At 45.0% G+C, this 15,345-nt stretch overlaps 1 protein-coding gene across 1 annotated transcript; it reads left to right on the forward strand.

Moving 5' to 3' along the window:
* Positions 1-10,606: 10,606 nt before the first annotated feature.
* LOC147795805 (uncharacterized) lies at positions 10,607-14,124 on the forward strand. Its single transcript, XM_087130655.1, has 4 exons — positions 10,607-10,911; positions 11,343-11,484; positions 11,896-12,089; positions 12,289-14,124. Exons 1-4 carry the CDS (start codon positions 10,730-10,732, stop codon positions 13,625-13,627), a joined length of 1,857 nt encoding a protein of 618 aa, XP_086986781.1. The 5' UTR covers positions 10,607-10,729; the 3' UTR covers positions 13,628-14,124.
* Positions 14,125-15,345: the final 1,221 nt, after the last annotated feature.

The following is a 15,345-nucleotide window of genomic DNA, read 5'->3' on the forward strand; positions in this document are numbered from 1 at the left end:
TGGGGGGACCCCTGGGCACACTTAATTAGCGCCCCGAATGATTCGGCCCACAGCCTGTCTCAGCCCAATTGATTTCAGGAGTCAGCGCACCCGATTAGGAACAAAGACGGGGAAAATCGCTTTCTGGGCTGATGTCCGTTTTCAAACGATTTTGTACCATCCTAGATTTCAAAAAAGTGTGATTTTCTCTTGAGGAATGTGTAGGGGGGACCCCTGGGCACACTTAATTAGCGCCCCGAATGATTCGGCCCACGGCCTGTCTCAGCCCAATTGATTTCAGGAGTCAGCACACCCGATTAGGAACAAAGACGGGGAAAATCGCTTTCTGGGCGGATGTCCGTTTTCAAACGATTTTGTACCATCCTAAATTTCAAAAAAGTGTGATTTTCTCTTAAGAAATGTGTAGGGGGGACCCCTGGGCACACTTAATTAGCGCCCCGAATGATTCGGCCCACGGCCTGTCTCAGCCCAATTGATTTCAGGAGTCAGCGCACCCGATTAGGAACAAAGACGGGGAAAATCGCTTTCTGGGCTGATATCCGTTTTGAAATGATTTTGTAACCATCCTAGATTCCAAAAACGTTTATTCGGCACACAAGCTTTCTCAGCTGATTTGTATCAACAGTTTCATTACATTTTGGTTTTTTTTTTCTGTTTCAATTCAATGGGGTTGATATGGAGGAAGGACTAGTGTTTGAGCTTCCCAGAAAGTTGTGCATTTTGGTATGTGAGTAGGAAGACAATAGCTGTCCAGTCTCCTCCAATGCAACGACTGCCTATTGGTAATGTCTGTCAACACGTAATTCGCCTGCCACCCTGTTCTGTGCTGTGGTGGGAAACACTAACCTAATGGGCCAGCCTTGTTGACATGCGTTACCTATCTTTTATCGTGGCCTCGGGGGAGACCGCTGTTGCTTTGTAAGTCATGACAAATGAAACTTTAAATTTCATGAAACTCACCTATACACTTTCCTTCCTCCTTGGTACTCCCAACAGGGCATGAAAACTTAAAGTAATCAATTTTTCTGTCCATGTTGTTGCCCCCTATATTATATACTATATTATATACACATTAGCCACAGGCCCTTTTAATGTTGCTGAAAAACATGCGTTGCTCTGTTAAATCTTATTCACTGCAGCAAGCTTGTTGTAATAATTAGGACAGTTTGACAAAATAATCATAACTGATCATTCTTAGAAGTTTGCTTGCAAGAGTAACATACCGGAATATCCCTTGCTATTTACTTAGCCACATAGAAAACTGCTAATATCAACAAAACAGTCGGGGAAAAAATCATGGTGGCGAACAATGTCCACTTCACTTAACCCCAAAACGCGACATTATACCTTGCAAACGCGAGTCAACAGTATTAGTAATTAATTGACAGAATTACAAGCAGACACTCCAAAATAAATAAACGAGCCCTTGCGTCGCCAAGTGGCAGCTAAACTTCCGATCCACCAAAAACAACACAGTACAGGGTGGCGGGCGAATTACGTGTTGACAGACATTCCCAATGGGCAGTCGTTGCATTGGAAGAGACTGGACAGCTGTTGCCTTCCTGCAAAAATGCACAACTTTCTCGGAAGCTCAAACATTAGTCCTTCCTCCCTATCAACCCCATTGAATTTAAAAAGACAAAAACCAAAGTGTTATCTGCGTGCTGGCGCAACGACGTGTCAGAAACTGTTGATACAAATCAGCTGACACAACCTGTGGGCCGATTCAACTTTTTTAAAATCTAGGATGGTACAAAATCGTTTGAAAACGGACATCAGCCCAGAAAGCGATTTTCCCCGTCTTTGTTCCTAATCGGGTGCGCTGACTCCTGAAATCAATTGGGCTGAGACAGCCTGTGAACCGAATCATTCGGGGCGCTAATTAAGTGTGCCCAGGGGTCCCCCCTACACATTCCTCAAGAGAAAATCACACTTTTTTAAAATCTAGGATGGTACAAAATCGTTTGAAAACGGACATCCGCCCAGAAAGCGATGTTCCCGTTTTTTTTCTAACCTGGTACTGCCACACCTGAAATCAATTAGGCTGAGACAGCCTGTGAACCGAATCATTCAGGGCGCTAATTAAGTGTGCCCAGGGGTCCCCCCTACACATTCCTCAAGAGAAAATCACACTTTTTTGAAATCTAGGATGGTACAAAATCGTTTGAAAACGGACATCAGCCCAGAAAGCGATTTTCCCCGTCTTTGTTCCTAATCGGGTGCGCTGACTCCTGAAATCAATTGGGCTGAGACAGGCTGTGGGCCGAATCATTCGGGGCGCTAATTAAGTGTGCCCAGGGGTCCCCCCTACACATTCCTCAAGAGAAAATCACACTTTTTTGAAATCTAGGATGGTACAAAATCGTTTGAAAACGGACATCCGCCCAGAAAGCGATTTTCCCCGTCTTTGTTCCTAATCGGGTGTGCTGACTCCTGAAATCAATTGGGCTGAGACAGGCCGTGGGCCGAATCATTCGGGGCGCTAATTAAGTGTGCCCAGGGGTCCCCCCTACACATTCCTCAAGAGAAAATCACACTTTTTTGAAATCTAGGATGGTACAAAATCGTTTGAAAACGGACATCAGCCCAGAAAGCGATTTTCCCCGTCTTTGTTCCTAATCGGGTGCGCTGACTCCTGAAATCAATTGGGCTGAGACAGGCTGTGGGCCGAATCATTCGGGGCGCTAATTAAGTGTGCCCAGGGGTCCCCCCTACACATTTCTTAAGAGAAAATCACACTTTTTTGAAATTTAGGATGGTACAAAATCGTTTGAAAACGGACATCAGCCCAGAAAGCGATTTTCCCCGTCTTTGTTCCTAATCGGGTGTGCTGACTCCTGAAATCAATTGGGCTGAGACAGGCTGTGGGCCGAATCATTCGGGGCGCTAATTAAGTGTGCCCAGGGGTTCCCCCCTACACATTTCTTAAGAGAAAATCACACTTTTTTGAAATTTAGGATGGTACAAAATCGTTTGAAAACGGACATCCGCCCAGAAAGCGATTTTCCCCGTCTTTGTTCCTAATCGGGTGTGCTGACTCCTGAAATCAATTGGGCTGAGACAGGCCGTGGGCCGAATCATTCGGGGCGCTAATTAAGTGTGCCCAGGGGTCCCCCCTACACATTCCTCAAGAGAAAATCACACTTTTTTGAAATCTAGGATGGTACAAAATCGTTTGAAAACGGACATCAGCCATGAAACCGATGTTCCCCGTTTTATTTCTAACCTGGTACTGCCACACCTGAAATCAATTGGGCTGAGACAGGCTGTGGGCCGAATCATTCGGGGCGCTAATTAAGTGTGCCCAGGGGTCCCCCCTACACATTCCTCAAGAGAAAATCACACTTTTTTTGAAATCTAGGATGGTACAAAATCGTTTGAAAACGGACATCCGCCCAGAAAGCGATTTTCCCCGTCTTTGTTCCTAATCGGGTGTGCTGACTCCTGAAATCAATTGGGCTGAGACAGGCCGTGGGCCGAATCATTCGGGGCGCTAATTAAGTGTGCCCAGGGGTCCCCCCTACACATTCCTCAAGAGAAAATCACACTTTTTTGAAATCTAGGATGGTACAAAATCGTTTGAAAACGGACATCAGCCCAGAAAGCGATTTTCCCCGTCTTTGTTCCTAATCGGGTGCGCTGACTCCTGAAATCAATTGGGCTGAGACAGGCCGTGGGCCGAATCATTCGGGGCGCTAATTAAGTGTGCCCAGGGGTCCCCCCTACACATTCCTCAAGAGAAAATCACACTTTTTTGAAATCTAGGATGGTACAAAATCGTTTGAAAACGGACATCCGCCCAGAAAGCGATTTTCCCCGTCTTTGTTCCTAATCGGGTGTGCTGACTCCTGAAATCAATTGGGCTGAGACAGGCCGTGGGCCGAATCATTCGGGGCGCTAATTAAGTGTGCCCAGGGGTCCCCCCCTACACATTCCTCAAGAGAAAATCACACTTTTTTGAAATCTAGGATGGTACAAAATCGTTTGAAAACGGACATCAGCCATGAAACCGATGTTCCCCGTTTTATTTCTAACCTGGTACTGCCACACCTGAAATCAATTGGGCTGAGACAGGCTGTGGGCCGAATCATTCGGGGCGCTAATTAAGTGTGCCCAGGGGTCCCCCCCTACACATTCCTCAAGAGAAAATCACACTTTTTTGAAATCTAGGATGGTACAAAATCGTTTGAAAACGGACATCCGCCCAGAAAGCGATTTTCCCCGTCTTTGTTCCTAATCGGGTGTGGCTGACTCCTGAAATCAATTGGGCTGAGACAGGCCGTGGCCCGAATCATTCGGGGCGCTAATTAAGTGTGCCCAGGGGTCCCCCCCTACACATTCCTCAAGAGAAAATCACACTTTTTTGAAATCTAGGATGGTACAAAATCGTTTGAAAACGGACATCAGCCCAGAAAGCGATTTTCCCCGTCTTTGTTCCTAATCGGGTGCGCTGACTCCTGAAATCAATTGGGCTGAGACAGGCTGTGGGCCGAATCATTCGGGGCGCTAATTAAGTGTGCCCAGGGGTCCCCCCTACACATTTCTTAAGAGAAAATCACACTTTTTTGAAATTTAGGATGGTACAAAATCGTTTGAAAACGGACATCAGCCCAGAAAGCGATTTTCCCCGTCTTTGTTCCTAATCGGGTGTGCTGACTCCTGAAATCAATTGGGCTGAGACAGGCTGTGGGCCGAATCATTCGGGGCGCTAATTAAGTGTGCCCAGGGGTCCCCCCTACACATTTCTTAAGAGAAAATCACACTTTTTTGAAATTTAGGATGGTACAAAATCGTTTGAAAACGGACATCCGCCCAGAAAGCGATTTTCCCCCGTCTTTGTTCCTAATCGGGTGTGCTGACTCCTGAAATCAATTGGGCTGAGACAGGCCGTGGGCCGAATCATTCGGGGCGCTAATTAAGTGTGCCCAGGGGTCCCCCCTACACATTCCTCAAGAGAAAATCACACTTTTTTGAAATCTAGGATGGTACAAAATCGTTTGAAAACGGACATCAGCCATGAAACCGATGTTCCCCGTTTTTATTTCTAACCTGGTACTGCCACACCTGAAATCAATTGGGCTGAGACAGGCTGTGGGCCGAATCATTCGGGGCGCTAATTAAGTGTGCCCAGGGGTCCCCCCTACACATTCCTCAAGAGAAAATCACACTTTTTTGAAATCTAGGATGGTACAAAATCGTTTGAAAACGGACATCCGCCCAGAAAGCGATTTTCCCCCGTCTTTGTTCCTAATCGGGTGTGCTGACTCCTGAAATCAATTGGGCTGAGACAGGCCGTGGGCCGAATCATTCGGGGCGCTAATTAAGTGTGCCCAGGGGTCCCCCCTACACATTCCTCAAGAGAAAATCACACTTTTTTGAAATCTAGGATGGTACAAAATCGTTTGAAAACGGACATCAGCCCAGAAAGCGATTTTCCCCGTCTTTGTTCCTAATCGGGTGCGCTGACTCCTGAAATCAATTGGGCTGAGACAGGCCGTGGGCCGAATCATTCGGGGCGCTAATTAAGTGTGCCCAGGGGTCCCCCCTACACATTCCTCAAGAGAAAATCAACTACTTTTTTGAAATCTAGGATAGTACAAAATCGTTTGAAAACGGACATCCGCCCAGAAAGCGATTTTCCCCGTCTTTGTTCCTAATCGGGTGTGCTGACTCCTGAAATCAATTGGGCTGAGACAGGCCGTGGGCCGAATCATTCGGGGCGCTAATTAAGTGTGCCCAGGGGTCCCCCCTACACATTCCTCAAGAGAAAATCACACTTTTTTGAAATCTAGGATGGTACAAAATCGTTTGAAAACGGACATCAGCCATGAAACCGATGTTCCCCGTTTTATTTCTAACCTGGTACTGCCACACCTGAAATCAATTGGGCTGAGACAGGCTGTGGGCCGAATCATTCGGGGCGCTAATTAAGTGTGCCCAGGGGTCCCCCCTACACATTCCTCAAGAGAAAATCACACTTTTTTGAAATCTAGGATGGTACAAAATCGTTTGGAAAATGGACATCCGCCCAGAAAGCGATTTTCCCCGTCTTTGTTCCTAATCGGGTGTGCTGACTCCTGAAATCAATTGGGCTGAGACAGGCCGTGGGCCGAATCATTCGGGGCGCTAATTAAGTGTGCCCAGGGGTCCCCCCTACACATTCCTCAAGAGAAAATCACACTTTTTTGAAATCTAGGATGGTACAAAATCGTTTGAAAACGGACATCAGCCCAGAAAGCGATTTTCCCCGTCTTTGTTCCTAATCGGGTGCGCTGACTCCTGAAATCAATTGGGCTGAGACAGGCTGTGGGCCGAATCATTCGGGGCGCTAATTAAGTGTGCCCAGGGGTCCCCCCTACACATTTCTTAAGAGAAAAATCACACTTTTTTGAAATTTAGGATGGTACAAAATCGTTTGAAAACGGACATCAGCCCAGAAAGCGATTTTCCCCGTCTTTGTTCCTAATCGGGTGTGCTGACTCCTGAAATCAATTGGGCTGAGACAGGCTGTGGGCCGAATCATTCGGGGCGCTAATTAAGTGTGCCCAGGGGTCCCCCCCTACACATTTCTTAAGAGAAAATCACACTTTTTGAAATTTAGGATGGTACAAAATCGTTTGAAAACGGACATCCGCCCAGAAAGCGATTTTCCCCGTCTTTGTTCCTAATCGGGTGTGCTGACTCCTGAAATCAATTGGGCTGAGACAGGCCGTGGGCCGAATCATTCGGGGCGCTAATTAAGTGTGCCCAGGGGTCCCCCCTACACATTCCTCAAGAGAAAATCACACTTTTTTGAAATCTAGGATGGTACAAAATCGTTTGAAAACGGACATCAGCCATGAAACCGATGTTCCCCGTTTTTTTTCTAACCTGGTACTGCCACACCTGAAATCAATTGGGCTGAGACAGGCTGTGGGGCCGAATCATTCGGGGCGCTAATTAAGTGTGCCCAGGGGTCCCCCCTACACATTCCTCAAGAGAAAATCACACTTTTTTGAAATCTAGGATGGTACAAAATCGTTTGAAAACGGACATCCGCCCAGAAAGCGATTTTCCCCGTCTTTGTTCCTAATCGGGTGTGCTGACTCCTGAAATCAATTGGGCTGAGACAGGCCGTAGGCCGAATCATTCGGGGCGCTAATTAAGTGTGCCCAGGGGTTCCCCCCTACACATTCCTCAAGAGAAAATCACACTTTTTTGAAATCTAGGATGGTACAAAATCGTTTGAAAACGGACATCAGCCATGAAACCGATGTTCCCCGTTTTATTTCTAACCTGGTACTGCCACACCTGAAATCAATTGGGCTGAGACAGGCTGTGGGCCGAATCATTCGGGGCGCTAATTAAGTGTGCCCAGGGGTCCCCCCTACACATTCCTCAAGAGAAAATCACACTTTTTTGAAATCTAGGATGGTACAAAATCGTTTGAAAACGGACATCCGCCCAGAAAGCGATTTTCCCCGTCTTTGTTCCTAATCGGGTGTGCTGACTCCTGAAATCAATTGGGCTGAGACAGGCCGTGGGCCGAATCATTCGGGGCGCTAATTAAGTGTGCCCAGGGGTCCCCCCTACACATTCCTCAAGAGAAAATCACACTTTTTTGAAATCTAGGATGGTACAAAATCGTTTGAAAACGGACATCAGCCCAGAAAGCGATTTTCCCCGTCTTTGTTCCTAATCGGGTGCGCTGACTCCTGAAATCAATTGGGCTGAGACAGGCTGTGGGCCGAATCATTCGGGGCGCTAATTAAGTGTGCCCAGGGGTCCCCCCTACACATTTCTTAAGAGAAAAATCACACTTTTTTGAAATTTAGGATGGTACAAAATCGTTTGAAAACGGACATCAGCCCAGAAAGCGATTTTCCCCGTCTTTGTTCCTAATCGGGTGTGCTGACTCCTGAAATCAATTGGGCTGAGACAGGCTGTGGGCCGAATCATTCGGGGCGCTAATTAAGTGTGCCCAGGGGTCCCCCCTACACATTTCTTAAGAGAAAATCACACTTTTTTGAAATTTAGGATGGTACAAAATCGTTTGAAAACGGACATCCGCCCAGAAAGCGATTTTCCCCGTCTTTGTTCCTAATCGGGTGTGCTGACTCCTGAAATCAATTGGGCTGAGACAGGCCGTGGGCCGAATCATTCGGGGCGCTAATTAAGTGTGCCCAGGGGTCCCCCCCTACACATTCCTCAAGAGAAAATCACACTTTTTTTGAAATCTAGGATGGTACAAAATCGTTTGAAAACGGACATCAGCCATGAAACCGATGTTCCCCGTTTTTTTTCTAACCTGGTACTGCCACACCTGAAATCAATTAGGCTGAGACAGCCTGTGGGCCGAATCATTCGGGGCGCTAATTAAGTGTGCCCAGGGGTCCCCCCTACACATTCCTCAAGAGAAAATCACACTTTTTTGAAATCTAGGATGGTACAAAATCGTTTGAAAACGGACATCCGCCCAGAAAGCGATTTTCCCCGTCTTTGTTCCTAATCGGGTGTGCTGACTCCTGAAATCAATTGGGCTGAGACAGGCCGTGGGCCGAATCATTCGGGGCGCTAATTAAGTGTGCCCAGGGGTCCCCCCTACACATTCCTCAAGAGAAAATCACACTTTTTTGAAATCTAGGATGGTACAAAATCGTTTGAAAACGGACATCAGCCCAGAAAGCGATTTTCCCCGTCTTTGTTCCTAATCGGGTGCGCTGACTCCTGAAATCAATTGGGCTGAGACAGGCTGTGGGCCGAATCATTCGGGGCGCTAATTAAGTGTGCCCAGGGGTCCCCCCTACACATTTCTTAAGAGAAAAATCACACTTTTTTGAAATTTAGGATGGTACAAAATCGTTTGAAAACGGACATCAGCCCAGAAAGCGATTTTCCCCGTCTTTGTTCCTAATCGGGGTGTGCTGACTCCTGAAATCAATTGGGCTGAGACAGGCTGTGGGCCGAATCATTCGGGGGCGCTAATTAAGTGTGCCCAGGGGTCCCCCCTACACATTTCTTAAGAGAAAATCACACTTTTTTGAAATTTAGGATGGTACAAAATCGTTTGAAAACGGACATCCGCCCAGAAAGCGATTTTCCCCGTCTTTGTTCCTAATCGGGTGTGCTGACTCCTGAAATCAATTGGGCTGAGACAGGCCGTGGGCCGAATCATTCGGGGCGCTAATTAAGTGTGCCCAGGGGTCCCCCCTACACATTCCTCAAGAGAAAATCACACTTTTTTGAAATCTAGGATGGTACAAAATCGTTTGAAAACGGACATCAGCCATGAAACCGATGTTCCCCGTTTTTTTTCTAACCTGGTACTGCCACACCTGAAATCAATTGGGCTGAGACAGGCTGTGGGCCGAATCATTCGGGGCGCTAATTAAGTGTGCCCAGGGGTCCCCCCTACACATTCCTCAAGAGAAAATCACACTTTTTTGAAATCTAGGATGGTACAAAATCGTTTGAAAACGGACATCCGCCCAGAAAGCGATTTTCCCCGTCTTTGTTCCTAATCGGGTGTGCTGACTCCTGAAATCAATTGGGCTGAGACAGGCCGTGGGCCGAATCATTCGGGGCGCTAATTAAGTGTGCCCAGGGGTCCCCCCTACACATTCCTCAAGAGAAAATCACACTTTTTTGAAATCTAGGATGGTACAAAATCGTTTGAAAACGGACATCAGCCCAGAAAGCGATTTTCCCCGTCTTTGTTCCTAATCGGGTGCGCTGACTCCTGAAATCAATACTATAGAGCGATTTCGATTTTTGCTTTTTCGCATTTCACACTTTCTAAATAAGTTCTGGCACTCTTTTATATTTCTGCCATTAAATTCCATGCTTCTTTAGAAATCAGCGAGTTCATATGCCTCCAATTTCCTTAATAGAAGAGAAATTGACAGTATACAAATTGCGAACCCGTTCGCGAAGGCATTATTTTGGGTCCATCATTGTCTGTACTAGCGCCCTCATCCATTTTGCATGAAGGCTTAGTGTTTTTTCGTACACATTCCGTCTGTATTTCCTGTTTGTGAAAAAAAAATCTCAGTTGTTCACGTTGTTTCATAGCTAAGATACATTCCGGCGAAGGATTTATTTAAACATTACTTTTTGTCTGTAATTTGTTTGTGGACGTTTATGGGCTTTTTCTGCTATGCCGTGATCGGCCTCCGTAGAATTTCTTTCCGGTTACGTGAAGGGTTGCTTGCAGCCGTAAAAATAGCGTCCAGCCGAAAATCAGGCTGGCCGAAAATCCGGCCCGAATTTCGTGCCAATTTCAGCCTGGTTTTGCACCTGCACACTCGACCTCTTGTCAGCCCCAATTGGGACCGATGCTGTAGTTGGGGCATAACACAACTAGTAGAGGTGCGGTTCCTGTTTTCAGATCCTTACAAGTCATGCCGTTGTTAGCCATCAAATCAGCACCATACTAATACTTTTAACCTCGTTCATAAAGACAGTAAAAGAATAAATATGATTTTAAAATAATACAATCATATACAAACATACATTAAAATAAAAATATTCATACCTATTAAAAAGTTTTTAAGGCAAAACTGTGTAAACCAAATTACGAAAAATTGTACAATTTTAGATATCTTTAATCTCACGTTGTGATGTGACATTATGGCGACCCCCATGTGTAATTTCAACACTCGTCCACATGGTGCTGATAAAAACAACTTTCACCAATGATCTTATTGCCAACAGTCCTACCAGTTGAAGCGGTCATTAGGAAACTGAAATTATGAGTGCTCTGGAGGTATTCAGAACTTTTGAAAAAGCTGCCGAGTTGGCAAAAGAACCGCACAGCGGGTGCACGTTAGCGAGTGCGCAGCGTCATATCGCGCTATCCCCGCGGTACATCGGCCGGTTGCGGACGGGGGTTGGGGAGATCTTAGACGCCGAACTTGGCCGCTTCTCAGAAAGGTGCATTTCGTTTAGAAGTCATTACATATGATCGCTGCTGAGAATCCTTTAACATGTTGAATATAGATGGATTCTGCGACTGTCTATCATGATTTATCATGTTTATGTAGCAAGAAATATCTAGGGACCTGCATCTCTTACAATAAACCATCGGGAGTTTTCTAATTAAATTTGTTTTCATCTCGACAAAAATTCAATTTGAGCTGGTTCTTACAACATGTGTTGTTTTTCTGTTTTTGTCAGGTTTATTGATATCATGGGTAAGCCTATAACTCATTCCTAGAACTACCCATGCTACCGGACGCGTTCCATCTCATTTAGCTGGAAGAGATTCAATAAAGTAACCCATAACTGGAGTAGTCTTTTCCTTTCTTCAGGACAGTATGGACCATAATTCTGAATCTTGTTCTCGTCTCCTTTTTATTGTGTAGTTTGCAAGGGGTGTTGCTAGCCTACGGTAATCTGAAGTTGCTTCAGTCTTCAGGAGTCATAGTGGACGACAGCCCCTTCATTCACTTTGACGTGAAGTTTGACGCCGTTGTGTTCAACCCGAAGATTGGCCGCTTGCTCAAGGTGTGTTTGTCAGGGTCCCCTACATTCTGTCAAAAAAACACTTCAGTGTTTACTTAACCAAGGAAGGACAAGATAGCCGTCAGATTTTGACGGCATTGGAATTGACTGGCTGTGGCTAGTATTAGTGCAGGTGATTATGGGGAATACCTATAGCCACTAGCCAGTTATCTCCATTATAGGCATGTGCATTTTGACTCAGGCTCAGATGTAACTTGGGCTTCCTTTGCATCTGAAAGAAACCATGAAAGTTGTAGTGCTCTGCAAAGATCTTTTAACCTTCCTGAGAAATTGTGTTTCGTGTTTTCAGGAAGATTTTTCATGGATGGCTGTCTTGAATATTCTTTCCTTCCATTTTATGTTTTTTTATCATGGATTGATTAATGTTTAAATCTTTATGTTGTCCCATTCCAGTGTGTTGTGAATGAGCAGGCCGCAGATCACGTAGGCTGCCTGGCTCACGACTGGTTCAATGTTTCCCTGCTTGCCAGCCGGAGAGAACTCAGTCACCAGAAGCTAGAGCCAGGCTATGTCATCCTAGTCCAGGTAGAGCGCCTGCGAGCTCTGAATGGGATGCTGGCTGTAGAAGGCAGGGCACCAGATGATGGGTGAGTTCTGACGCCCCAGGGCCATTTCTCCAGCATAGGGTCTTGACCTTTTTAAACCATTCAGGTTCAACCATTCTGTTCTACAGGGGACAAAAACACCATGAACCCCTCAGCATTTTACACCCCCTCAGACACTTATGACTTAGAAGACAACTGTTTTCACCCTTTGTGTTAATTAAATTTTGGCCCCTTTTCTCAGGTCTGACTTGATTGTGGAAGCTCAAAGTCTTCAAAGTCAGGAGACAGACAGTGAGTCAAATGTAGACTCCATCCTCCAGCCACCACTCTCAGATGCCCTGGATAGCACTGGAACATCAACCATAACTCCTGAAAAAGAGGCTAGGAGCAAAAAGAAAAAGAAGAAACACTCAAAGGTGGAAAAGGAAGATGTAGACTTCTTGGAGACGTCAGTATCATACACTCCAGATGCCAGTGGTGTGTCGACAGTAACTCCTGAGACAGAGCCTAGGAGTAGAAAGAAGAAACATGTAAAGGTGAAACAGGAATCAGAGGTGGACGCCCTGCAGCGGTCAGAGTCAGACCCTCTAGATTATTCTGAGACAGCAAGCATGACTCCTGGAGAGGAGGCTAGAAATGAAAAGAAAAAGAAGAGGAAACATGTTGCTTTGAAACAAGAAACCGATCCTGGCCTATCGACAGAGACGGCTGATACACAGACTAGTGGTGTGAAGAAGAAAATGAAACATAAAGTGAAGCAAGAATTGCAAGTAGACTCCTTGAAGTCGCCATTGTCTCTGGATAATCCGCGTTGTGAACAACAGACTGGAGGAGAGACAACCAACTGTAAGAAGCCCAAGCGAACAGAGGTCACTGAGGAAGTTTGTGGCTTGAGCACTCCAGCTGGAGAAGAGGTTAGTCCTGGGAAAAAGAGAGAGAAAAAGAAGCGTGTGAAAAATGAAGCAAATTCTCCGGACTCGGAATTGACAACAAGGGACTCTGGAAATCACTTTCTAGAAGTAACGGCTGATAAGAAGACTAGTTCAACAAAGAAAAAGAAAAAGAGAGGCAAAGAAATTGGGACAGATGTAGCCTCTCACCAGCCACCATGTATAGCCAATGGTCCAGTCGCAGTAGACCTGATCAAGGATGAAGATGTAGTCTCCAATCTCCAGCCGCTTGTCAATGAACAGGTTTCTCTGGACGAAAAGTTCACAAAGTTAAAGAAAAGAAAGCACAGAGATAAGGAAAATCACACAGCACTAGACTCCTGCCTCCAGCCGCTGTCATCAGACATTTCATCAGTGACTGAACAAGCGGCATTCAAGAAAGTGAAAAAGCACAAGAAAAAAATTAAGCAAGAAAACGATGACTACTATGCATGTAGTCAGGACACTCGTTTTGTTAAAAAAGAGCCTGGTATAGAGTCTAATGATGTCAATGCAAATGCAGTGACTGAAGAGGCAGATACCAAGGTCGAAGTTCAGAGATCTCATAAAAAGCACAAGAGGAAGGGGGCGGAGCCTAACGATTCTTTGTCTGGTAAAAAGAAAAAGTGCAAAAAGGGGATTTCAGACTGATATTCAGCTGAAATTGTTTGCTGTTCCTCCCATTGTGATGGAATTGGTCACATGCCTTTGGGTACATGTGTAACAAATATAATTTGTCTTAATAGCAGTAAACAGGCCTTTGTCGGACTCTTTCATAGGTTTTTTCTCAACAGCTGTCTGAAGTTATCTACAGTGTCTTCATTCTTTGGAACACCGTACAAGGCCTTTAAAGAACAGTTGACATTCTCAAGATATTTGTCTCATTTCCGAATCCATACTGAAGTGAATTTTAGCTACCTTAACACCGGTACTTCCCCCCAACATTTTCCACCAAATTTGTCAGCTTTCACAAGTTAGAGTCTTTTGGCGTTAGCTGGGAGCTTTGGTTACCTCCTATTCAATTTATGTAAATGCCAATATCAACCATATGGTAATTACTTAATTAAATATTCATAGCTTGATTATTTGTTTCATTACTGAAGTTTCTTTTTAAAAGCATCATATGAATTACAAAAGAGTAAGATGTACATTGTATTGGTAAGTATTTTTTTCATTATAAATGCTTGGTTTAAGATTTACTGTGAACTATACTTGCAGACAATGCAAAAGGGATAATTTAATAAAATGAAATTAAATTGGAAGGGCAGGATTTCATCTTTCTGAAATATGTGAGGCAGGCTGAATTGAGTGTTATTGTAGTAAACACATTACGAGAATATCCTCTTTGTGGGACTCTACATTTAGAGTTAGATTTTTTACCGTCGCATCGATATTGATGGAGGTCACCTGAATACAAGGACACAGATCCCATAAATTAGAGAATGACGTACGCGTACAGTATACATGTACTGAAAGCTTTGGCCGGCTTTGGCACGAATGAATTTGCTTTCAAAACTATCTTATGAGCCAGCCTACCCCTGGCAGGTTGTGATTTAAAAGCAGATTTGCGCCGTGGACCGTTACATTCCTTGGCCTACAAACATTCTAAATACAATTTTTTGTTCATTGTGAAGGATCATGTCACACTAGTTGATGCAGGCGTTGCAAACAATCTGCCCCGAGCTTAAGTGCACCCCCAATCGGCAAAAGAAAGACGGGTGGTTACCAGGGGGTTTCTTGGACGCATTCTGCATGTACACAAAGACAATACAAGCCAGAACAAGTTAGTTATGTGTACTCGTACTTGGCGCGTTCCACGTCAAACGTGCATATACATGAGGCGCGCCTATGCGGTGAGTACCAAAAAAAACTTTCCTTTGTTCCGCTCGGAGCAGATCGCGAGTACAGAAATGCTCAGTTTAAATGTCTTTTCGCGGAGGTAGAGAAGTGGCAGCATTGTTTTTTTTATTGTCTGAGAGCAATAATGGGATCTGTATCCTTCATTCAAATGACCACTGCTTCATCAATATATTAGTGTGACTTTAACAAGTGAGATGTGAAAGTGTGCCTGAAGAAAATGCCAGTTCAATCCCATTTTTTCAGAGAACTGATTGCAGGGTCCCTGGAAAAAAAAGGGATACTTTTTTTTGTAGTACGTGTTCCTTTTGGTGGAACATTACAACACTTAATGTAATCTCTCCCTTTTTACTACTAAGTTCCTCTCTGGTGACAGATTGTCACACGATGTGAAAACGCAAGTACAGAAATAATGCACTTGACAGTTTACAGGAGAAAGTGTACAAATCAAACATAGGATGCAAGAACTGGGGGAGAAACTTGACCATGGTTGTGTGGGAAATTTACTCAAT

This window comes from Acanthaster planci, linkage group LG20, assembly GCF_054643075.1.
Source record: "Acanthaster planci isolate LZ-2023a linkage group LG20, COTS_SCS, whole genome shotgun sequence".
Taxonomy (NCBI): domain Eukaryota; kingdom Metazoa; phylum Echinodermata; class Asteroidea; order Valvatida; family Acanthasteridae; genus Acanthaster; species Acanthaster planci.